Source organism: Chinchilla lanigera, unplaced genomic scaffold (genome assembly GCF_000276665.1).
Source record: "Chinchilla lanigera isolate Chin_1 unplaced genomic scaffold, ChiLan1.0 scaffold00088, whole genome shotgun sequence".
Taxonomy (NCBI): Eukaryota; Metazoa; Chordata; class Mammalia; order Rodentia; family Chinchillidae; genus Chinchilla; species Chinchilla lanigera.
Genome location: NW_004955489.1, coordinates 2,410,831 through 2,435,322, shown reverse-complemented (window position 1 = coordinate 2,435,322; position 24,492 = coordinate 2,410,831). Strand labels below are relative to the sequence as shown.

The window sequence follows — 24,492 nt, the reverse complement described above, 5'->3', positions numbered from 1 at the left end:
GTCACTGGTTTGCCTCTAGAAGCTCAATTTATGAGCTCTCTACTTCACAGGTCGGGTGACTTTCAGACTTTGGCACCCATTTCTATTTAGATATCAAGTTTGGTTCCTAGGCAACAGGTCAGCTTCTCTCCCTCTTTCTTCCCCCGTCAGGGAGCCAGTTTACTATACTAGCAGAACAGGTCAAACAAAGCTCAATCCTGGACAAATCAGGCTTGAGGGAACTTTAATGAAAACAAGAAAAAAATCAGTACAAGAACAATGCAAAAAGGTTCTGTTCCAGGCAGTTTGGGAACAAAATAGAATGAAGTAATCAAATCAAGGCTTTAAAACTGAATGAAATTTGGGCATTATTCCAATCTTTATGTATTTACAAGTAATAAGGTTGAAGCCCAGAACTTAAATGACTTGCTGAAGGTCACGCAGGAGAAAAGCTGTAGTTAGTACCCTGGTGTCAAAACTACCAAACCTAATGTCCTCTTAGTACATCTTACTACCATCAGAAGGTTTAAAAGAGAAGAGGATACACGCCTGTAATTCCAGCACTTGGGAGGCTGAGGAAAGAGGATCACCGAGAATTGAGGCCAGCCTGGGGTACATAGTGAGTTCAAGGCCAGCCTGAACCGCATAGCAAGACCCTGTCTCAAAAAGAAAGAAAAGGAAAGGAAATTATGGCGATTTTCCATAAATTAAATCAACTTTAAAAGCTAGGCACATTTGGAGTTAGGGACTTCTAACATTGTTACAGGAAAGAGATTTAAAAGCCGGTAAAATCTGAAAAAAAAAAAAAAAAAAAAAAAAAAAAAACCATATATACAATATGGGGGGACAAGAGGAGGAGGAGGGGAGAAAGGTGTTTGCAATCACTGGGTAGGCAGGGCAGGAGGCAGTTGCATGTTGGGGGTGGGCTGCATGGGCTGCCAGCTTTCCTGAGTTTGGAGGATGCGGTACAGCTGCTTCAGCTGAGTGACAATGTTATCTTTGATGTCTGGAGTCGAGATCTGCAGGCGGACACTGCCACTGTCAAAGGAGCGTGCAAAATCACCAGAAAACATCTCATAGATCATCCGAGCCACCACGGGAACAACCTGTTCAAGACACAGCACATGAGTATCCACTGAGGAAAAAGTAGTTTTAAATAGCAAGAGAGACCCAAGATTGAAAGAATCAATAGGTCTCTGGGAAAGCCCCACTGTAATGTCTACGTACACTCCTCTCTTCAGACCATCCTGCCAATGTTCACTGTAGAAGTTAGTTCAACAGAATGTAAAGAATCTATATATAGCATCATATCGCATACCCCCCAAAAAGACTGCTCACTTGTTAAGACTTTTAACCAAGTGTCATTTTTGCCTGCTTCATTGCCTAACTCTGAGATCCAACCCCTTGCTGCCATCCCTACAATAAAATTACATTCTTAAACCAAGTCAAGTCTGGGCGTGGTGATACACGCCTGTAATCCCAGTACTCAGGAGGCTGAAGCAGGAGGATCTTTGCAAGTTTGAGACCAGCCTGGGCTACAAAGTGAGCTCAAGGCCAGCCTGAACCACATAGTGAGACCCTGTCTCAAAAAGACAAATAAATAAATAAATATATCAGCCACCCATTTTAAAGACCTCACATTCTCGAGCTGAGTCCTACTGTACAAAACTTAAGCCTGCTACCCTATCTGATAGAATTAAAATAAGCACAGACTGGTGGATGCTCAGTCAAGACTCAACCGGACCTGGGGCTAAAGCACTGACAAAAAAAAAGTTGTTAACATGTCCTTATTCCTCACCTGAACCAAGATGAGCTTCCTTTCCAAGGGCTTACCATCTGGCCATTCCTCCCCAAAGCACAAATAGATCTCAAATGGTGGCTGCTTCTCTATCTGTCCCTTCTGGTGGGCAATGAGGTCTGCAGAGAGTGGAAGAATAAGTTTGATACCATGCTTCATTTCATACCCATTCAGTAAATACCATTTTACATACTGTCTGGTGCAACAGTCACTTGTGTCTCTTAATTTTAAATCAATTAAAATTAAATAATTACTTGCTTAGATCAGTCGCACTTACTTGCTCAATAACCACATGTGGCTTGTAGCTACCACACTGAACAGCATTAATATAGAACATATTCGTCATAGCTGGAAAATAAGACTATTCTAAACTTGGCATTCAAACCATACTGTAGAATCCAAATCTCAATGCTCTCCCTGAAACTGTCTGCTTGAATTCACCATTCAAATATCTCCCAGAAGAAAAAATGCATGCTTTGCCAAATATGACAGTGACTCCAGTTAAAGATAAGCTGACACAGTCGGGCGTGGTGGCACACGCCTGCAATCCCAGCACTCGAGAGGCTGAGGCAGGCGGATCATTGTGAGTTTGAGACCTGCCTGGGCTACAAAGTGAGCTCAAGGCCAGCCTGAACTGCATAGTGAGACCCTGTCTCAAAAAGACCAAAAAAAAAAAAAAAGATAAGTTGATAATGTATAAGGGTAATTATAAGATTCTCATGCTCTTCTGCCACCGAAGGAGTGACAAGCAGCAAAATAGCTTCTCCTTTCTTCATTGCCTAGGTCGCTTTCATTTTTTAGAACCAAAGTCCTCAGCTCCCTTGACCTCTTCCAAAAGAAATTTTGTGGTTAAGGTCTTTGCTGAGCCAGAAAAGGAAGGAGGCATAAGAGAAGGATAGAGGAAGATCAACTTCCAGAAAGTAATTCCATCATCAACCTTATAATAAAAGACTCACCACTCAGGAATGTTTCTAGACAAAAGAGCTTGACCTTCTTTTGTCTCTCAATCAGGTTGGGGGCAACAAGTGATGGGGCACATGGCCCTGACCAGTACACCTTGCACTGGCACAGCCTGATGGCATAAATGGCATGACCGCTGACCTCCAGGATCAGTCCTCTGTCCATGACGTCCAGTAGCTTGCTGGTAAACAGCTTCTGCTTTTCATTGGTGATATGCTCTGGCCCTGGGAACTTGACCTGCTCCAGGCTAACGGGACCAAAGAGCTCCTCCTGGTCAGGCATGGGACCCAGGTCCCCATAGAAGAGCCGACAGCCCTGGGGGTTGCTCACTGTCATGGTCTGCCCGTACTCCTTCCCACGGTACTGAAACTTGATATCCAGGTCAGTCACTACAAGGTGAGAGATGACAGTGAGACTCCCATCCATCCCTAAGATTCCATGCAAGTCCATCAAGATCAAGCCACCTTTCAGATGGCACAAAGGAAGGGCTCTGCCATAGTTACAATTCCTACAATAAGGGGAAGCATCATTGTATCCCGGAATATTCATCCACAAGCTGCAGGGGCAAAGGCTAATGCCCTTTGATACCATTTCTGTTCTCCCTTAAGGGCTGGAATTTCACCTAGCAAAGAGCTGGGTCCTGATGTCCCCTGCCATTCTGACTGAATCTCTGTGTCAACAGGCATTAGAAGGAGCTAGACACTAAAGTAACTGGTCTGCATCTCATTTTTGGTTGTTATTTCAAGAAACTAGAGGAACGAGAACTATGAAGCCATCTTTGCGAGAGTCATGGCACGTCCGTTCCATCAGGGCAGCAGGTGCAGCCTGCGAAGATCAGGGCAATAACACCGACACTTCATTAACATAAATGTGTGCCAAGTTCAGCAAGAGGCCCTAGCACTCCTCAAACTCAAGAGCCTTGTTAGCCAAATCTGTGGCCTTCAACCTCCCTGTCCCACAACTGGCCTTGTCACTAAGTCCGCTAGCCAGACTCAGGCCCAGACCTCCTGCCTACTGCAGGGTTGAGTAGCATGGAGTCCCAGCCAATCAGAGCACCCCCTGGCAAACATGTCCAGGCGATGTTGTTTCACTCCCTGTGACTCATCCAGCAGTCTGGAAGCAGGCACAGCGGCACCAGCGGACAGGCAGCTATTCTACACATAGCAAGGTAACAGAGGCAGCGTGACAGGAAAGGCACTGGAACAGGAAATGAGACCCAGCCAGAAAGATCAAGGCTCACTTACTTGGGAGAGAGCTGATCCACAGCTCTGGAGAGCTATAAAAGGGCTGGATGGGTGCCTGGGGAACTTCCATCTCCAGAGGTTCTGTTTTGGGCCACACTGCTTCAGGGCTGCAGTTGCCCACACTGCAGTTGCCCACACTGGCTGGCGCCATTGGAGAACCTAGAACACAAGCATGAGTGTGAGCGACAGGGCCGCGAGTATGTTCATCACCCTTTGGAGGCTCTGGGAACCAGCAGGTCAATAGAGTCAAACACCGAAACGTGACCCACTGCAGTCACCCCACGTAGGTCCCCGTAACTCCCAGTGGTCCCCTGCTTCTGCTTCTCAATCCTATCATTTCATGCATAAGCTCATAGCTTAAAGCTTGTTTGCTAAAATGAACACAGAGACAGCTGAGCTTTCTCTCAGAGTTAAATTAGAAAGGCACAAGGGAGAGGTACTTCCCTAAGGAAATTGGCCCCAGTAACTGAATAGGAGCTGGTTGCCTCCTGAAGTGAGCTCCATGGAATTAACTAATTTGCTCAAGTAAGTATGAATGTATAGAAATTCTATTAAAACAACTGTGTCATCTGAGTCATCTGTAGGAAAATGGGTCCCCATGAGACCATAATGTTAAGGGAAATAAATCAGACTCACAAGCTTAAAAATCTCATGGTTTCTTTCATATGAAAAACCCAAGTATAGATAAGTTCAAGAGCGAAATAAAAGACATGATAGGAAGAAGGATGACAGATCTTTTGTAAAAGGGAAGGGACCGAGAGATGGAGAGGGGAGGTGAGAGGGGAAGAGAAGGGGGTGAAAAAAGATGTGTTACATATATGTACCAACTCTACAGTGAACGTCATCATTACATACTGAAAACATATATTAATAAAAATTTATATAAAAAATAAAAGCAGCACTTCCCTGCAAAAATAAATAAGGTGAGTTGCCCTTCTGATTTACGCCACCTTTCAACTGGCATTCAGGTCACCCTTGGTTGCCCTTCTGATTCATAATGAGACTAGACTACATGCCTTCTAAGGCTTCACATAAATCTCAACATTGCAGGCCCTTTAGCATTTATGTTTCAGTTATTTTTCTGATAATAATTCTTGAAATTCACCTTCCTCAGTCGGGTATGGTGGCGCACACCTGTAATCCCAGCACTCAGGAGGCTGAGGCAGGAGAATTATTGCAAGTTCAAGACCAGCCTGGGCTACAAAGTGAGCTCAAGGCCAGCCTGAACTGCTTAGCAAGACCCTGTCTCAAAAAGACGAAAAGAAAGAAATTCACCTTCCTAAAAATTATTAATGTATTTAGTGAGAAGCTAATATGTGCTGACTGCACTGAGCTTGATTGTGTTCGTTGGAGAGGGAGGGGTAGACAGACACAAAAACATACATTCCAGTAGTGCAAATAACATTTTTTTCTGGCCTTTAATCCCAGCAGTCAGATCACTGCAAGTTTGAAGCCAGCCTGGGCTATAAAGTGATCAAGATCAGCCAAAGCTACATAGCAAGGCCTTGTCTCAAAAAAAAAAAAGAGACCAAAAAAATTTTTTTTCCTATCTTGCAGAGTCTTTCTTAAAGTTATAAAAACAGTGTAGGTATAGTGACATACACCAGTAATCCCAGCACTTGGGAGGCTGAGACAGGAGGATCGCCATGAGTTTGAGTCCAGCCTGGGATGCACAGTGAGTTCAAGACCAGCCTAAACTAGCCAGGCCTTGACTCAAAAAAAACAAAAATAATGTAATAGGTAATTGTAAATATTCATTAAAAATAATAAAATTATAAGAATAATTCATAAATCATTAGAAATATATTTATATGCATAATAGGTCTGGAAGACACTCAAGATCCTAGAAAGATCTGTCTCCAGGGAAAGAACTGGAAGATTCAGAGACAGGATGGCAAGAAAACCTTTCTACAGATTCCTTTCTTGTACCATTATGATTTTTTCTTTTTTTAGAGACAGGGTCTCACTATGTAGCTCAGGCTGGCCTTGAACTCACTGTGCAGCCCAGGCTGGACTCAAAACTTGTGGCAATCCTCCTGCCTCACCCTCCAGAGTGCTGAGATTACAGGCGTGCACCACCATACCTGGCTCCATTATGAATTTTAAACCATGTCAAAGTATTATTCATTCAAAAATATTCCACTAAAGTGTCTTTAAAAATGGTGAAAACCCTAATTCTATTTCCCCGCTCCTATCTAAGTTCACTTGCTCCAGAGTCTATAGATCTCCCTTCCTACTCTCACCTCTCAGGTGTCTATTCTTTAATACTTGTTTTTCTCCTGCCCCAAAGGATCTGAAATCACAGAAGTTACTGTTTTGTTGACCCTTTGGGTTCAAGCCCGGTTAAATCGGTATATCCGTTTTACACTTTCATCTTTACCATTATTCCACAGCTTTCCACAAAGGATCCAAGGCAGCCCAAAACACAAGCACACACATTACATTTAACACAATATGAACAGAACTAGGAAAGTAGGATGTCTTGGAAATAAGTTACATCCTTTCAAGGGATAAGAATAGCAGAGTAAATCAACCAAGAATTTGGGAAAGGATCTTACGTTTCTGGATATGTACTCTTAAAATGTCACTAAGAGGGATACAGCATATAGCAATATTGACCTAGAAGATCTACATGAAATTTTTCTCTACCCATTACTTGGCTGCAAAGATGTAAATGGCAGGATAAAGAGGGTCAGTGGGCAGATAATAAGGGCAATTTCCTGATTCCTCTCCTACCACAGGGTCCCCCCAAATCCTAAAGAAAGCATCCTGGTATATGTGGCTTTCTAAGTGGCACGTTAGCTCATAGAACTCACAGTCCCCAGGTGATACTAAAAAGATAGAGAAAGGCTGCTGACCTGGAGGCAGGTCATTTGAATAGTATCTCAGTGACAGGTGATGTGAAGATGGTACAGAATAGCAATTCAACTTGCATTTGAAAATTAATCAGAGTAGGCAGCAGGAGACCGAGTACCTGCTGCCACACTGTGGCCTTCTAACCTCTCAGTTCATCCTTCCTGGGAAGCTGAAGCCAAAGGTCCATAAAAGAAGTTTTTTGTAGATAAATGCTATTACAGCCTAGCATTAGTGGCCATAGAAATCACAAGTTTCTCATGGTACATCCTAAGTAGAGTGGTCCCTGTTAAAGAAGCAATACACAATTTACACCAAGGAAAATACTGGAGGTTTGCCTACAATTCATAAAATGACATATGCACAGAAAGAAATTGGCAGAATTTAATAACCACTGATATATTTATATGTAGGATTTGGAATGAATTTAAATTCTTTCTTTTTTTAAATTCACTTTTTAAAATTAGACATTCTAGGGGCTGGGGATTTAGCTCAGCGGCAAAGCGCCTGCCTGGCAAGTGCAAGGTCGTGAGTTCGGTTCCTGGTACCGGAGAAAAACCAAAAAAAAAATAAATAAATAAAATAAAATAAAATTAGACATTCTCAGCACGGTGATGCACACCTGTAATCCCAGCACTCGGGAGGCTGAGGCAGGAGGATCACCATAAGCTTGAGACTAGCCTAAGCTACATAGCCAGACCCTGTCTCAAAAAAACTGAATAAATAAATAAATAAAAATAAAAGTAGACATTCTCTAGAAGCCTAAAACCCACCCCACTGGGCTGCAGGAACCACATCAGCAAACAACCCTTGTCTGTGACTCCTGCTTCCTGACAGACCAGCAATCTGGCCACAGGGCTTGACCACTGCGCCCAGGGCAGAGACGGCTGAGGGCAGCGGTTCTGAGGTCAAAGCCACTTCCGTCGCCTTTGTCCCTGTGTGCTGCCCACCACCTACTCACCATTGATATTCAGGAAGGGGAAGGTGTCTTGGATGGGAACATGGTGCTGCGACTGATCGAGCTCATCGTCCTCGTCTTCCTCATCCACATCATTATCCTTCTCATCCCAGGGAGCAGAGCCTGTGGACCCTACGCGAGACACAAGCTGAGCAGCTAAAGGGGGCCGCCCGCACAGCAGCTGACCAACCCCCGCCAGCACAGAGGCTCCCCAGGGTCAGTCTGTACCCTCAAAGCTCTGGCAAAAACAGAGGAAATTCAGGGTGACTAACTCCTAGTTCCAGCTCCCCTGTGGAGCCCGGATGCACGCTTTCTTCTCTTCCTCTGCCAAGGACTGCAAACCCCACTCCCTTCTCCTGGAACTCTCCACACATCGGCATAGCTGTATGTTAGCTTCTTGTGTGGCAGCATCTCTTTTTGGAGTTGAAGACAATAGCTTTTCACCCTTGGGTACTTATTACGAAGCACAGACTCCTGCCTCATGGGGAGCCTCACTGGATTTGTGGGACTCCACATTCCAACTGTCTGGCTCTTAGGATTCCCTCAGCATTGAGTAAACAGGATTGGGTGGTAGTCTCTTAACAAAAGTATCCTTCAAAATGAATGATCACTCATTCAACATTTCCAAAGCACCTCATAGCTCTCACAGATCATGTTCATTGATTCCAACAACAGCCTTTGAAACAGGCAGGAAAGATGAGATCTCCCATTCTAGAATTGAAGAACAGGCTCAAGAGGCCCAATGGCTCAGTTCAAATCCCACAAACGAAGTGAGAGGAGCCAAGTTTAGACTTCTAATTCATTCTCCTCCAAAACCACCAGCCCCTCACATCCCAGGAGAGGTTATTTTTACGGCAGAACTCTAGACTTCCTCTACCTTTTCATGCTTTAAGCAATCCAGGTAAAAACCATTCCTCTAGAGGAACAAGATGGTACTGAGCTTAAATCATGTTCTCTCTGGATCTTAGGCAAAGGCTTTCTTACTTTACCAGTCTTGAACTTTGACACAAATTGAAAATTGTTTTCAATTTTACTATCTCTTTTAGTGCCCAGGCCAGAGTCTGGCATATGGGCCACTCTCTTCCTACACTGGGGCCTCACCTGGGTTAATGATCGAGCCCTGGGGCTGGGGGATGTCACACACTTGGTAAATCTTCACTGGATTCATAGGCACCTCCTTGGTGCCGTCATACATCAGGTTGAATTCCCGGCTCTTGTTGAGAGCACAGCGGAGCTGAGCCTTCCATTTAGCTGGGTCAGGGTCATCCACTCCTTCCTGATACTTGCCGGTCTCTACAGCCCAGGCCTGAGGAACAGGAAGCCACAGTGAGTGCCTACTACTGCCCAGCACCCCTCTGCAGCATGCACTCACCCCCTTCATACAGACACCCCACACCTGCACAGGTGCCCCAGTCTTTACTCCACCATGCAGAGAATACAGCAGGCAAGGCTGCCCTTAGGACCAGGCAAGGCAGGGCCAAAGGGAAATTAAGTTGTGTGCAAACACAATTCCTTAAAAGGAGGAGCCTTATCTCCAGCCTTCCTGCCAGAACCTGTCAGGACAGCACTACTGCACTAAAGGCTTGAAAGTAAAGTCTGGAGCAAATATGTATCAACTTGCTCCTGGATGGCAGGACTTCAGGCAGTCTTTCTTCCTTTTAACGTTTTTGACATGAGTTGCTTATACAACAATAAATATTACAAAGGGGAATGGCAGATGATATAAAAAGTTTGGCCCACTGGTCCTTGGCTGCATCTTCAATATGATGCAGGTATAACTGTAGAGACCCAGCGCCTTTAGAAAGACAAGAGCTGGGTATGTTGGCGCATACATGTAATCCCAGCACTCAGGAGCCTGAGGCAAGAAGATTGCTGCTTGCAGGCCAACCTGGGGCTATATAGCGAGTTTAAAGCCAGCTTGAACTACATAGCAAGACCCTGACTAAAAAAGCAAAAACAAAAACAAAATAACAAGGAAGATGGGCATCCAGCTTGCCCTCTGGCTGAGAGCCTCAGGTCCTGTTAAACCAGGCTCCCCTCCTTTCCCTATTCCTCAAACTCCTACTTCACTAGAAGCATCTTTCTGTCAGCCACATGAGTGGCTGATGGCACAGTCTACAACCACTGAGACCCCTCCTTGGTTTCCAGATATGGGAACTCAGAGCACTGCCTCCACACAGGGGGAACGAGCAACCTCCCGGAAAGAGGGGGGCAAATCCAGGCTGTTTGTGCTACAGGCCATGTTTCCCAGGGACAGAACAAGGAGTAGAAAACCTATGCCTACTTCCAGGACTAACAGGCATGTACAATTAATATGGTGTGATCAAAGTATATAGTGAGTTTAATTTTTCCAATTTACTACAAAAAAAGACACATTGATATTAATCTCCCTCAAAATATGCTTCCCTAGTTTAAACACACTTCTCCCATCATTCTTGCCGCTCTCCAAAGCAGTTCTGGAAGTCCTCTTTTGTGAGTGTCTCTGTGGCACAGCTGTGGCTAACTCAGTGTTCTGAACCAATTCAAAACATTTACCCTTCATAGTCATTCTGACTTTGGAGAAAAGCTAGAAGTTGCCTAGTACCAGATCTAGTGACTAAAGTAAATGCGGACACACCTTAGTGTTTTTACAAGCCTGCCTTTCCATTACGTGGTACTCAGCAGCAGCATTCACTGTATTTTTGATCAAACTTTGTAAAGATGCTCAAGAAACAGACTTCCAGAACTGCTTCAGAAAGTGGCAGGAATGATGGGATAAGTGTGATCAAAGCAATGGAATATATTTAGAGAGGGATTAATGGCAATATAACTTTTACTGTGAAAAGGTTTTTAAATTTAAACCTTTTTTGTATCTTTTGTTCATGCCTTGTATGTTTCTACGCACAGGATACCATCCCTCACCGGTTGTTAACAAACTCTCTGATCACTAAGCATCCTCTGGAGTGTGACACATTAAACACAGAAAAATAGATGTGACTAGGAAAAACCCAAGGCAGGAAGCACCCACTAACTTTTCAAAAAATCAGCAGAGCATACCACTAGTCCAAACCCACTCCCTATCTCTGCTTCTGTCCAGACTTCTTCCTCAAGCTGAAATTCAGTCTTCTACCCTATCCTGAGATCTCTCCTCTCTCTAGAGCCTCGTGGTTATGAGGGAGATTCTTTACAGAGCTGATCTAATCCTCCACCTGCCCCAAATCAGCCCCACTTCCTCTAACCAGCTCCTCTGACTTGGGCTCCTCCATGTGCCTTGTGGTATGGAATGCAGAACTCTGACAAGGCCATGCTGCCCTAGGTGGCTTGGCGGGCCTGAGGGAGCCTAATTTCTACCATTGCATCTGACCTCCATGGGCCCCTCAGGGGGGTTCCAACTCCATGGGCCCCTAGTGTCTGGGAGGCTTTGACCCTCTGTTCACGCTCACTCCAGCCCCACCCAGCCAACTTGGGCTGTGCCAATTTCGGCAGAGGTTTTAGAATTTCGGTGATTCCCAGAATCCTGCTTCTCTGTGGACAGCGGCCAGATGAACGCAGGATCACAGTTTCCTGCTCACCACCCACTCAGATGCTGCTGAGGACCTCGGGCTGATGCAGTGGAGGGGCCACCGTCAGGGATGGAACTTCAGGCTCAAGGGAGGATGCCTTCAAGGTGCCACATGGCAACCATCGCGACTTCGGAACATTACTCGCTGAAACCCGGTCTGAGCACTGTTTCAGAGACTGCTCACTGCACAGGTCCCTATTTCTCTTCCTAAAATGGAATCATCTCCGCAGTTTTATGGTGCTTTACAAGTCCCTTCTTATACTGGATTCCACTTGCTTCTCACCATAATTCTGGGAGGCCGGCAAGACAGGTTTCATCGCATTTACTAAACAGGAAACTGGAGCATGACAGGCCTTGTTCAGGACCACACACATAATCAATGGTGGCAGGATTTAATCCAACTCCTGGTCAGAGTCAGAATGGGCAGTATGATGGCGTGAAGCAGGGTAGGGGACCAAGAAGACATGAGTTGAAATCCTAGACCCAGCGTTTAATGGCTCTGTGATTTTTGACAAGTGACGTAGCCCTGCTGAGGGTTTTTGCATGTACAACACGAGGGCGCAGCCTCACTCACAGGGTTACCGTGAGAATTCAATGAGGTCATGCGCACAGGCCCTCATTGGTTGTTAGTGCCCCAACTGCACAGCTTGCCAAGGGCTATCAAAGCTTGGATCTGGAAAAATACCCTTACCGTTCTCCTGACCTCCCCAGGCCCCCGCTGAGCATTCAACAAACAGATATGGTGGTAAAATAAAGCAAAGCGGCCTCCCTGAAGCTTTCCTCAAGTCCCAACCAAGCACCCTTATGAGTGGGGCTTTCAGGAAACCTGCCTCTTCTGCATAGCCAACCAGGACCTTCAACAGCAAGCCCTGTTCCAGTTCAAGGCCCCCCCACCTGCTTGACACCAACTCGAAAACTGGGTTACAGATTTTCCTTAATGCCTGTTATTTATATCTAAACCAAGAGCTCCCATTCTCACTTTTTCTAGGTACCCACAGGTCAGCTTTTGCTGTCCCTGCTCTTTACACCAGACATAGCTGAGTCGGGTGTGGAACACTGCTATAAGCCACTCCTCGAGCCCTTTTCTGGTCCTACTGCAGAAAGAACCTGGGGCATCACTCTTGAGAGGCCCACAGTCATGACTGGGCCGCATTTCCACCTTCCAGCTTATAGTCAGGGATGAAAAGGACAAGCTCACTTCTCTGTATGCTGGGGATGAAAGAAATAAAGCTATTCCTAGGATGGAAGAGACTCTCGGGGAGAAGTGGGTCTGGAGTGAAGGCAGCTTCTGGAATTACAACCATGAGGACGGAACCCCTTCCCTCAACAACTGCTCGTCACTTCCGTTTGAAGTCAAGCTTTAATTCACTGAAATTCTGTGAGATGCTATGTGATTAAGTCTGTTTTCAGCTAATAAAGTAACTATCACAACAGAGCTGTATTCTACTTAAGAAAACATAATTTGGGCTGGGGATGAAACACAGTGGTAGAGTGCTTACTTTGCAAGTATCAGGCCCTGAGTTCAGTGCGGGTACCACAAAGAGAATGAAGGAAAAAAGCCAAAATAAAAAAAAAATTTAAAAGTTGGCATAGTGCTAACTTATGGGAGGCAGAGTTGAAAGGATCACAAGTTCAAGCCCAACCTGGGCAAATTAGCAGCTTAGCAATACCCTGTCACAAAATAACTAATAGTAAAAGAAAAGAAGAAAGAAACACACACACAAAAGAAAAACAAATAAGTAAATAATTTTTTAAAAGGACTAGGGATAAGCTTGGTGCAAAGACCCTGGATTCAATCCCCAGAACTGAGACAAGGAAAAACAGAAACGAAAGAAAACGTACTTAAAGAATTAAAATCCTTACTTAAATCACCTTTAATTTTTAAGCAGAATTTACAAATAGGGGGAAAAATTTTACTATCACAAGAACAACTTGCTATGGGTCCTCTACATCCTCTCCCAGGCTATGTCAGGAGCCTGCTAAGACCCTAGGGTTCCGTCCCACCCTGTACAGCCATCCCTGGGCCAAGCACCATCTCCAAGGCAAGAGTCCTGAATGAAGGCATGAAAAGGAAGAGTCAGGGCCAACCCTTGATAGGGTGCCAGCAATCGCATCACTACAACCACTTGCAGTTTAGCTGATCCCACATCAGATCCTCGGGGACATGAACTGAGAACCTCCAACCAGTGCAAATGAACAGAGGGCTTCAAGCATCACAGGAACATCCCAAGAAGAGGAATTATTATTTGTTTGTCTTTTTTTTTGAGACAGGGTCTCGCTATGCAGTTCAGGCTGGCCATGAGCTCACTTTGTAGCCCAGGCTGGTCTCGAACTTGCAACAATCCTCCCACCTCAACCTCCCCAGTGCTGGAATTACAGGCACGCACCACCATGCCCGGCAAGAAGAGGAATTATTATAATACACCTGCTAAATTGGGGTGCCTCCACCCTAAACATTCTGTTTCATCAGTTTTGGATTTACTATATTCCCCGTGCCAAAACAGATGGAGCAAACAAACCTAGAAAGGTCTGAGAAAGCTGGGAAAAATTTCAACTCAGATGGTAGAAAGTCGTTTACCTTAAAAATGGTGTTCTCCTCTTCCTGCTGGGGGCTGTGCCGGGTGGCGTGTTTCCAGGGTATCTGGAAGCGCTTGGAGTCACGGTGCAGCCAGATGAGCCCAGGGTAGAGACCACTGTCCACCTGGGCCACCAGCCAGGGCTTCAGCCGGACTCTGCGGGGATGGAGGGCCATGGTCTGGGGCCAAGGGCTGAGAAGTGGGCAGAGCAAGAGAATTAGGCCAGCCACCGGGAACTTGTCCCAGCCACTGCTCCTGTGTGCTAGAGCTACGGTTTCACTAGATTGCAGCAAAGAAACTAAATATGGGAATAAACCCTGCCAAGCGAGAAAGAAAAAAAAGAGGTTAAAAGGTTCTTTTGATTCTTATTCCAAAGCCATTTATACTTCATGCTCTAGCCAAATCAGACTTATCATGCAGGTAGATCACATTTCTTCTATTTCAATCCTGAAGCAGGAAAATAAAAAGGTGATTTCATCCCCGCTGGAATGGTCCTTCCTGAAGTAGCAAAGGCTTTGGAAGAGAAGGTGAGGGCCCCTTTCAGCCTTGCCTCGGAGAGGGAAGGCAAGAGCTATGGAAACAGCAAGGATCCGGTGAGAAGCTGAAGCAGGCCATCATTTCAAACAGGAAAACCGAAAGTGAGAGGGAATGTCTCGGTAAGAAGCTACACCATTGTGAGGAGGGAAGTAGCTGGGCGACAGGTACAAAGTCCTCGCTTACCTGGGGGAGCAGGCAGTTTGTCCACTGGGAGCCGATCAGCCGGGCTGAGTCTGCTTTCCTTCCTGTTGGCCACCGGAAGACTCTACGCCAAGAAGAAGGGGCCTAGCAGGTTACCACAGAAACCAGGGTCCAGAAGCCTGGAGAATGGTAGAGACCATTGCTCTGGGAGTACTTTCCAGCTACAAAAAGCCTGTAATAATCTAGCCCTGGAGTTCCTATTACACTCATAAGTCAAGCCCTCCTGGCTAGGCCAGCCCCCTCACTGGGTCTGTTTATCAGCCCACATTGGCTGGGTGGACTGATTGGTTACAGGCGCCAGCCCGGGTAAAGTCTGCAATTGATTCTCATAAAACTACACGAGCAAAGCAGATAACAGCAGATGGGAGCTGGTACTCACAGCCAAAAACAAAGACCTGCCCAGATTGGACGCCTGAAGGAGAAAGCCAGCGCACCGCACTGTGTGCCTGGGATACTGTGTTTGGACTCCTCGGTGTCTTGCTTTGTTTTTACTTAAGATGAGATAAATGGATGCCTGGGAAATTAACAGTCATCTGACAAATATTTGTTCCCCAGCTACCGTGTGCCAAGCACTGTGTTAGTCACTGAACACCGAAGCTCAGCGTTTTCATCAGCTGTCTCCTCTGGATGAAAACCACTGTGGAACTGCTCAAACCCCGCTGAGCAGTTACTGCACACCAGAAAGATCCTCTCCTGAATCACAGCTTTGAAACCAAACCAGTTGAGTCAGCTGAAGGTGGCCACTCAGAGCAACTCAACCCAGGGTGACCCTCTTTCTCTCCCCAGCCAGACTCCCAACAAACGTGAAGAACCCAAACCCAACTCCACCACTGGCACTTTAAGAACAAGGCAGGAACTGCTCTCACTTGAGCCTTTTGACCCAATTATCAAGTCCTGCAACTGAAACCTTCCCCTTGGGAGCCTGGCTCTCAGGGAGATGAGCTCGGCCTGAAGTTCCCAAACGCCCCAGTTCTGCACCTTGCTCAGGGTGTTTTAAGGGGTAGCCTATGAATCCCCGAAACCACGTGTACATGTGCACCTTGTGAGGAGGGACTACATGTTCCCCTGAGGGCAAGTTCTGTCTTCGCCAGGCCCTAACCCCACAGAACGGGGGTGGGGCAAGGGAAGAAAAAATGGGGAAAAGGACTGCAACTGATCAACTGAGTAAGAGATTTTTAGAATTTCTACGGCAATACTGATAAGCCCTGTGCCTGGGCCTGTCAGACATGCAACATGCACCTCTTGACTGATCAGGGACCTGGAGCTGATCTCCAGCACATCAAGAAAAAACTGAGGCAGCCAGGCTACAGCACCAGTGAGGAGGATGAAGAGGAGCAGCCACCCATAGAGATCAGGGACTGAGATCTGAGCCACAGGCTCTCAGTGTCCCCCACGATGGGCCTACACACAAGCAGTCCCACCTAGGCAGGGAGACCCAGCCGTCCCCTCCCTGCAAACCCTTACCATTTCTGGAAGTGAGCCAAGGTCTCCCCACCGGCCATTTGGTTACCAAGACTCTTAAAACAAGCACAAAGGAAAAAATCAAAAACAGCCAAAATGATGGAGAGGGTAATGGGTCATTAAGTCATATCCACAGGCTGCAATAGCACACAGCCATTATTGAGAATTTTTATTAGACTTGAGGAAATGTTTACAGTATTAAGTTGGGGGAAGGGAGGATGCTGCATACAACACAGACTGTGTAGAGTATCTCTACTTTGTAACCATATTGCTGCACAAGTGCTCATACACGCTACATGGAATACACCACTGCAACACACTCGAAGTGGTTACCTGGGGACAGGCTTATGACTTTCCTATATGATTTACATTTCCCTACAGTTTTTTGCTTGTTTGTTTTTCTGAGATAAGGTCTTGCTATGCTGTTCACTGGCCTTGAATTCATTATGTACTTCCAGGCTAGCCTCAAACTCACAGGGATCCTCTTGCTTCAGCCTCCAGAGTGCTGAGACTACAGGCATGCTCCACCATGCCCTGCAATGTTTCAGTTTACAATGGTCTTTAAAAATGTAAGCAGTAGCCGGATGTGGTGGTACATGCCTGTAATTCTGGCACTCCAGAGGCTGAGGCAGGAGGATCCTTGCCAGTTCCAGACCAGCCTGAGCTACAAAGTGAGCTCAAGGCCAGCCTGAACTGCATAGTGAGACGCTGTCTCAAAAAGACAAAAAAAAAAAAAAAAAAAATGTAAGCAGTAGTTTTCAAGCACAGGACAGTAACAGTTGAAGTATGATAATAACAATCCTTGCTGTGCATGGTGGCACATGCCTGTGCTCCCAGCTCTTGAGAGGCTGAGGCAGGAAGACTGCTGTGAGTTTGAGGCCAGCCTGGGCTACAAAGTAAGAGCAGGTCTCAAAAAAAAAAAAAGCCTTCATATTTGCACAAGTTTTTTTTTTTTTTTTTTTTGGTCTTTTTGAGATAGGGTCTCACTATGCAGTTCAGGCTAGTCTTGAATTCACTTGGTAGCCCAGGCTGGCCTCAAACTTGCAACAATCCTCCTGCCTCAGCCTCCTGAGTACTGGGATTACAGGCGTGCGCCACCATGCCCAGCTCTGCACAGACTTTTCAGTTTTGTATGTACTCTTATTTGATGTGTCTAATTCCAGCCTCAGGATCCTTGAAGTGGCGTTATCTCCACATTACAGCTGGGTCAACTGTGGCACAGAAAAATGTATGTGTTACCTGGGTCCTGGATCCAACACTGAGAGTCACATTGCACTGGACCACATCTGGCCACGGCACCGTCCTGTCCACATCCTTCCCATCTTCCACACACAAGAGAACAAAGCAAAAACAACAACCAAAACCCCACGGAGAACCAACCAAGTGGGGAGAAGAGAGAATGAGCTCCACACGAAAACACATCTAACAAGACCTCTCCTTCTTGTTATTATTTTTGAGATAAGGTCTCCTTATGCATTCCACGCTGGCCTCAAACTCACAGAGATCTTTCTGCCTCATTCTCTCTCAAATGCTGGGATTAGAGGCATGTGCCACCACGCCCAGCCCAGAGCTGTCTTCCTAGACACTCTCCCCTCTCAACCATCTGCCATCACAGCAAAATTCAAGACCTAGGTCTCTACAAGCTATTTAACCATGCAAAAGACAAAATTGCCACCCGTCCACTGCCCTCACCGTGACCACGGAGCGGGGACACTGAGCCTCCCCAGGGCACTGTCCTCTCCCACACCCTGGAGCCATGGAGGGTCCTCTACACACAGCCCACCCCCACCCCTTCACAGCCCCTGCCCAGTGGCCTGGAGGACATACACAGCTAAGATTGGGTTGTGCCCAGAGGTTTTGCTCAGATTAAGACGGAGATGCCATTTCTTGCAGGCGAGTTTTAAGGACAGTCCTGTGCTTTCCCTCCTTCCTGAAGGAATTGAAATGCCACCCTGAGCTCTTATCCTTCCCTCTACTAGGTCCAGCCCTGCTTCGGGGTAAACCTGGGGCTCCAGCCACACTCCCCACAGCCTTCCTCCCTGAGGGAGGGAGGCACAGGTCTTGGTGCTGTCACTGTTAAAACACACCCAAGCCCACGCTGCCCCAGCCCTGTCCCAGCGCAGTGCTCCCCCCTCACTCTAGCTTCCTCCCTTGATACACACCAAGAGGCAGGGTCGGGCCAGGGGACCCCTTTACCAGCACTCGGGCTCCCACTACAGCCAGGCACCCCAGGCGCCTTCCGGCCAGACGGGAGCTCTCCCCATCTCAGCCCCTTCAGGCAGCGAGAGCCTCGCAGAGCAGCCGCCTGGCGCCACCCTCCCGACACCCCGTTTGGCTACCGGGAAATCCAGGGTGTCTCCGAAGCCCAGGACCAGAGGCCTGGCCATGCTAAACAAACGCAAGGAAGACAAACAACCGGGCAGACAGCCGGGTCGCCCGCACCACCGCTATCCCCCAACGCCAACGAAGACCAAGGGGGCGGGCCTGGCTCTCCTGGGACTCAGGGGCCGCAGGCCAGCGCGCTGGGTTAGGACTCGGGGAGGACGGCGCGCCCCTGCCCTCTCCGACGGGCAGCACAGTCAAGTCCCGATCGACGGGAGACGAAGAGGGACCTCGGCGCGCGCTCGGGAGGGGCCAGTGCTGGGGACTGGAACCGCCCGGAGTCACCTGGAGGAGGGTGACAGGCACCCCGGCGGGCCAAGCAAGGCGCCCACCCACAGGCTGCGGTGAACCCGTCCCCTACCTGCTGCGGAGTCCCCCCTCTCTCCAGGTCCTCTCCAAAACTGGCGTACCCACCTTTCCTGGGCTGGCTACTAGAAGCGGACGTCCCTCCAAAGCAAGTCCACAGCAAAAAATCACGATCGCCACCGCGCCCCTCGACGGCTGGGCCCCGCAGCGCCGGCTCAGCCCAGGTGGGGACTGCGGACTGTGCGCCCGGCCTCGCACAGCCCGTACCTGCCCGGCCCAGGTGAGCGGAGTCACGTCATCGCCGCGCCCCAGGACGCCGCCGCCGCTCGCGGCTGGCCCCGCCCCCAGGTGTGGACACGCCCCTGGCATTCGGGATTGGCCGGTGGTGAGAAATAGGATACTCCGCGTTCCACGGCCACCCAGCCCCGCCCCGCCCCCGCCCCACCCCACCCTACTCACCCGCTACCACCCGGCCAAGAGAAGTCCCAGACTCTGGCCTCACCTTTACGCCTCGGGGCTGGTGGTCCTGGGAACTGGAGGCGACTGGGAGGTCAAATCTAATTTGAGAGGGCGCCTCCCCACCTTCACGCCGCACAATTACCCTGAAGTTTGGGGACAGTTAAGCACAATAGGGTTTGAGATTCCGAGTTGGCCTTCGGTCGCGCATTTGACTACGAGGGAGCTTGAGGCCTAGGTTCTGTCCCTGTGGAATCCGGAATTGGAATTCTGCCTTGACTTTGCCCCTTACCCTGGGGACCCTGGGTAAGCCACAGTACCTTGCTTCTGGGCTTCACTGCTCTAGTCCATTCAATGAGAACAATGCTCCCGGACCTTTCTTTTTTCTTTTCTTTTTTTTTTTTTTTGTCTTCTTTTTGAGACAGGGTCTCACTGTGCAGTTCAGGCTGGCCTTGAGCTTACTTTGTAGCCCAGGCTGGTCTCGAACTCGCAAGGATCCTCCTGCCTCAGCCTCCCGAGTGCTGGGGTTACAGGCGTGCGGCACCACGCCCGGCTCCCTGCCCTTTCTAATCACTGTCTGGTAGTGATTGAAAGCATTGCTCCTGTAGGCAACGATTGCGGTTCAATCCCCAACTCAGACAGGAACAGCAGAGCTCCTGGGCCTCGGTTCCTTATCTGCAGAATGACATTCCCTTGTGGGGGTTCGATAAGTCGCTGCATATACATGCTTGGAGCACCTACCAAGTGCTGGCAGTATAATTCTTAGGGATCAAAAGTACCATGTAGACAGTGCCCCCATGTAACAGGGCATCCTTTGTTATTACGTGAAGTCCACATGCAATATTACGTGAATCCATCTTACCTGAACATGCTTGGTGAACCGTCCTCCTCTTCCCCTCCACATAGAACACATGTGTACTGGGAGCTGTGCGCCACCACATCCCCCACCCTCAAACCCTCAAGCGGTCAGGGGAGATGGGGCATGGGCAGTGTTTGGGCTTCCATGCTTAAGTAATGAGGGAGAAACCGTGGAGGAATGGTGGTCGGGGTTGAATTATGTCCCCAGCCCTCAAAAGTTCCATGTGTGAAGTCCTAACCTCCAGGATCTGAGAATGAGAGCATACTGGGAGACAAGGTCATTACAGAGACAGTCAAGCTGCAAGGAGCACAGTAGGGTGGGCCCTAACTCAGTAAGTAGGGTCCTTATAAAAGAAAGAGAGGCCAGCTGTGGTGACACATGCCTGTAATCCCAGCACTAGGAGGCTGAGGCCAGAGGGTCACTATGAGTTCAAGGCCAGCCTGGACTACATAGTGAGACCCCATCTTTAAATAAATAAATAAAATAAAACAAGAGATTTGGACATGGAGGTAGACATGCGTAGCAGAAATATGATGCTAAGAGCCAGTGAGAAGATGCCGAACACACGTCGAGGGGAGAGATGTTGGAATAGCTCCTTGCCCACAGCCCTCAGACCTTAGCTTCAGAATGATGAGAAGATACCTGTCTGGTGTTTAAGCCCGCTTGTCTGTGGTACATTGTTATGACAGCCCCAGTAAAATAACGTGATTTGAGAGACTCAGATTCGTGATAACTGGACTTGTTCTTGGCCCCAACTCAGCATTGGGATGCAGCCAGCAGAGGCCGGGGAAGGCAGGGTGTCCTGAGGCCTGACTCGGCCAGCTTCAGGCCCAACCACTACCCTGGGCCACTCTTCCCTTCACTCCAGGGAGGGGCTCACTCTCCAGCCAGCCCCGTCTTTATTGCTGATGAGCTCACTAAGTAAGCAGCATCCTCCATCTGGCCCAGGCTGGGCAGCTGAGACCAAGCAAACAGTCCAGGTGGGGGGGAGGCGGGCTGGGGGAATACCACCAGGACAGTGTCATCTGGGGGGAAGCCGAAAGTGGCACACAAGCGTGAGCCCCCTCACACAGGCACTCACTTTTGCACCAGTGGAAATTCCAGTGACTAATGTGAATTCTGAAGGATCAGCTTTAGAAAGCTCGAATTTCAGAATCAGGAAAGTTCAAACTTGGAGAGTCCTTTTAGATATTCTGATCCAGGGGCAAAACTGGCTTAGAGATGTTTGTTTGACTCACAGAAAATTTTAAATTCCTACAGATTTCATTGAAGTCCAGCAGCATCTCTTGGAGCCCTGTGCTCTGTGCACCCAGGCTGGTAGTTCCAGCTGCCCAGGAAGAGGGCATCCACACAGTACATTCAGGACACTCCCCGCTCCATGGACTCACACATTTCCTTAATCATGTGACACCTGCATTCAAATTCCCCTTTTTTATAAGTGAGAAAGTTGAGATCCCAGAGAGGTCCTGTGATTTACTCAAAGCCACAGAGCAACGTAGCCACAAGACCAAGACTAAGTCTCAAACCCAGGGCCCTTTCCACTTGGACCCTGATCAGGCGGCCCAGGCTTGTTGTCCCAGCAAGAGTCTATCCTGAGTGACATTATTCTGGTTGTCAACTACTTTAAAAAAAAATCACCACGAATCCAGGTATTGTCACGATTACATGGAGTAAACACTCTGCTCAATAATTGATGAAGGGGAGAAAGCAGGAGCAGTGAAGGTGCAGACAAGGAATTCCTGACTCCCTGTGAGGAGACCTGGCAGAAGCCCACGCTGAAGTCTTCTTTGCTTGTGACTGTGCCTCATCTGCTTGGTCTAGGGACAAAACACCTTGTGAGGAATCTGGTCCTTTGGGGTTCAGACACTCCCAGTGTGACTTGGGCCTGTGATGCTCCTGTCATTTTCCCTCTGTTTGCTACTCAGGTTGGGCATTGTTGACTCACTTGTGAGTGTGAGTTTCAGGCAGTGGGATGTGCGTGTCAGCACCAGGCCCTGATTCACCGCCCGGGAGGGAGGATGGATGGGGTTCACCTTGGCGGCTCTGATTTTGTGGAAAGGAGTCTCTTTCCGCAGGACTTTACGTTCTATAGCATCAGACAGGAGACTAGAAGCCCTGAGACTCCAATCCTACCCTTGGCAGAACAGAAGGCGTGGTAACTGGGCACCCGCCCAAGGGCTCTCTCCAGTAAGCGCTCAGCTTCAGCCTTCCTGGAGTTGGGAGAGCAAGGAGTTGCTGAGGCTGGGCAGCAGTCTGGTGGACTTGCTAAAGAGGGTGGACATCAAGCTAAACAAGCCAATCTTTCCCTCTCTCTGCCTCTCTTTCTCCCCACTGCCCCGTGTGTGTGTGTGTGTGTGTGTGTGTGTGTATGTGTGTGTGTGTGTGTGTGTATGCTGGTATGGGGATTGAACCCAGGGCTTTCCTACTAAGCTACAACCATAGCCCATTTTAATTTTTTTTATTTTAAGACAGAGTCTTGCTACATCACTAAGTTGACCAGTATGGACTCACACTTGTAATCCTCCTGCCTCAACCACCCAGAGTTCCAGGAATGCAGACTTGTGCCACCACAACCAGCCAATTCTGGGCTCTCTTAAAGGAACTCAGGCCCATCAAGTCTACCCCAAATCCTTTGTTGGCCCTGGTTTATCTCTGCCTCTATCCAATTTAGGGTGGTGGCAGTGGTTTTGTTTTTGAGACAAGGTCTCAAAAACTGCTATGCAGTTCCAGCTGGTTTTAAACTCACTGTGTAGCACAGGCTGACCTCAAACTTGCAGTGATCCTCCTGCTTCAGCCTCCTGAGTGCTGGGATCACACCACACCTGGCTTATCCAAATATTTCAAGGTACAGGGCTACAGATGAACCTAACACACATTGCCTAAACCACGGGCTAGAGTAATATACATTGGTTTTGTTCTCTTACCATCCCTCCCTCTGCCCTCTTATCCCATGTGGACTGCATCCTAGAATATGCTACAAATCCTGAAACCAGGGAGATGGCAGAGAGCTGCAGCAGGCCGGCAACAGAAATAAGTATGGAAATGAGCCTTGCTTCCAACCCCAGCCACAGAGCAGAGGCTTGGGCTTGGGCTCCAGGAGAATACCCCCCCTGAGTGTTCAACTTTCTTTTTATCCTTGAAGCCAGCTGCGCACTAGTAAGCAGCTCTCTCTATTCCAAAGTTGGGTCTGTGTGGGAGGGTGAGAGGAGAATCAGGGCTGAGTCCCTCGCTTGGAAGGAAGCTTCCCTGGGACATCTGTCCACTGTTCCTCTCCTTTGGTGCAAGTCTGTGAGAGTCCACTTCCCTGCTCATCCTGCTAGGGGAGATTTCCCCTGGCTCTGCAGACCAAAGAGCTGAACAAGGAACTTCAACCACCACAAGCGGGACAGCTCGTGGTTCTGATTCAGAGGTGCTGCCCTGTGGGAACTGCCCAGTGGTGTGATTTTGGCTTCCTGATCAGCACGAACAACCTTCCCCGTGCTCCTACACTGCTTTGAAAAGAGCGAGTCGATCTGAAGGCAATGGTGGAGGAGCCTGTGTGTGGGGCCGCCTGCGCTACTGTCCCCGCCTGTCTCCTCCGGGGAAACCACCCTCTCCAGGCATCGGGAAAGTCCCTGCGGGCTCACCGAAGGGAGCCCTTGTAGGTCAGGAGCTCCCAGCACAGTGCCAGGCTCACTGTGAGCTAAATGAACACTGGAGCATTTGGTGACTTCCAAAAACTGAGGTTGGAGGTGGGAATGGTGGTGCACACCTATAATGCCAGCTACTTGGGAGTCTGAAGCAGGAGGATCACAAGGGCAATTTAGAAAGCCCTTGTCTCAAAATGCAATAAAAGAGCTGCAGATGCAGCTCACTTCTCCCTGGGTTCCATCGCCGGCACACACCCTCCCCGCCAAAAAGGCATGTGTGTTCACAGAACTTTCTAGGGGAGCAGCAGGGCAAGAAGTAGGCTCCTGTTTAACATAACAGATTGGCAAATGTGTTTAGCTTCTACTCTTCCCCAGTTCACCACAGTATTATGACAGTGAGGGAATTAAAAGTATGTATGGATCCACAAGGTTATAGGAAGATAAAAAGTATGGGAGGGATGATAAGAATGGATGAGAGATTTCAACAATGGTAGGAGATAAAATGCTATTTGAGGGCCAGGGATGTAGCTCAGTGGCACAGCACCTGCCTGGCAAGCACAAGGTAGAGTTCAACTCCCAGTACCAAAAAAAATGTTATTTGAGCAAAAATAGGAAGTGGGAAGAGCTGACGTTTTGGTTGTAAAGCTTTTGGTACTATGTGATTTGTAAAGCAAATATACATAATATTTATTCAAATACTTTTATCATTACTTTAAAAATGGAAGAAGCAGCCGCACTCATGAAGGAGCTGA

At 48.1% G+C, this 24,492-nt stretch overlaps 1 protein-coding gene across 11 annotated transcripts in view; it reads right to left on the bottom strand.

The window, feature by feature from the left end:
* Positions 1-593: 593 nt before the first annotated feature.
* The window catches only part of Irf6 (interferon regulatory factor 6), a 29,957-nt gene continuing 6,058 nt past the window's right edge, over positions 594-24,492 (bottom strand). Inside the window, exons 2-11 of one of the 11 annotated variants that reach the window (XM_013504473.1) lie at positions 19,299-19,398; positions 16,112-16,164; positions 14,630-14,766; positions 13,912-14,101; positions 8,894-9,098; positions 7,796-7,924; positions 3,982-4,140; positions 2,734-3,126; positions 1,778-1,896; positions 594-1,085 (exon numbers count right to left, since the gene is read on the bottom strand). In XM_013504473.1, the coding sequence (XP_013359927.1) occupies positions 861-1,085; positions 1,778-1,896; positions 2,734-3,126; positions 3,982-4,140; positions 7,796-7,924; positions 8,894-9,098; positions 13,912-14,085 (1,404 nt within the window). In that variant the 5' untranslated portion in view covers positions 14,086-14,101; positions 14,630-14,766; positions 16,112-16,164; positions 19,299-19,398 and the 3' untranslated portion in view covers positions 594-860. Of the gene's footprint in view, positions 1,086-1,777; positions 1,897-2,733; positions 3,127-3,981; positions 4,141-7,795; positions 7,925-8,893; positions 9,099-13,911; positions 14,102-14,629; positions 14,767-16,111; positions 16,165-18,904; positions 19,114-19,298; positions 19,628-24,492 lie in introns of those variants that run through there. The other 10 variants (XM_013504474.1, XM_005404525.2, XM_005404528.2 and 7 more) reach the window with 10 other exon arrangements.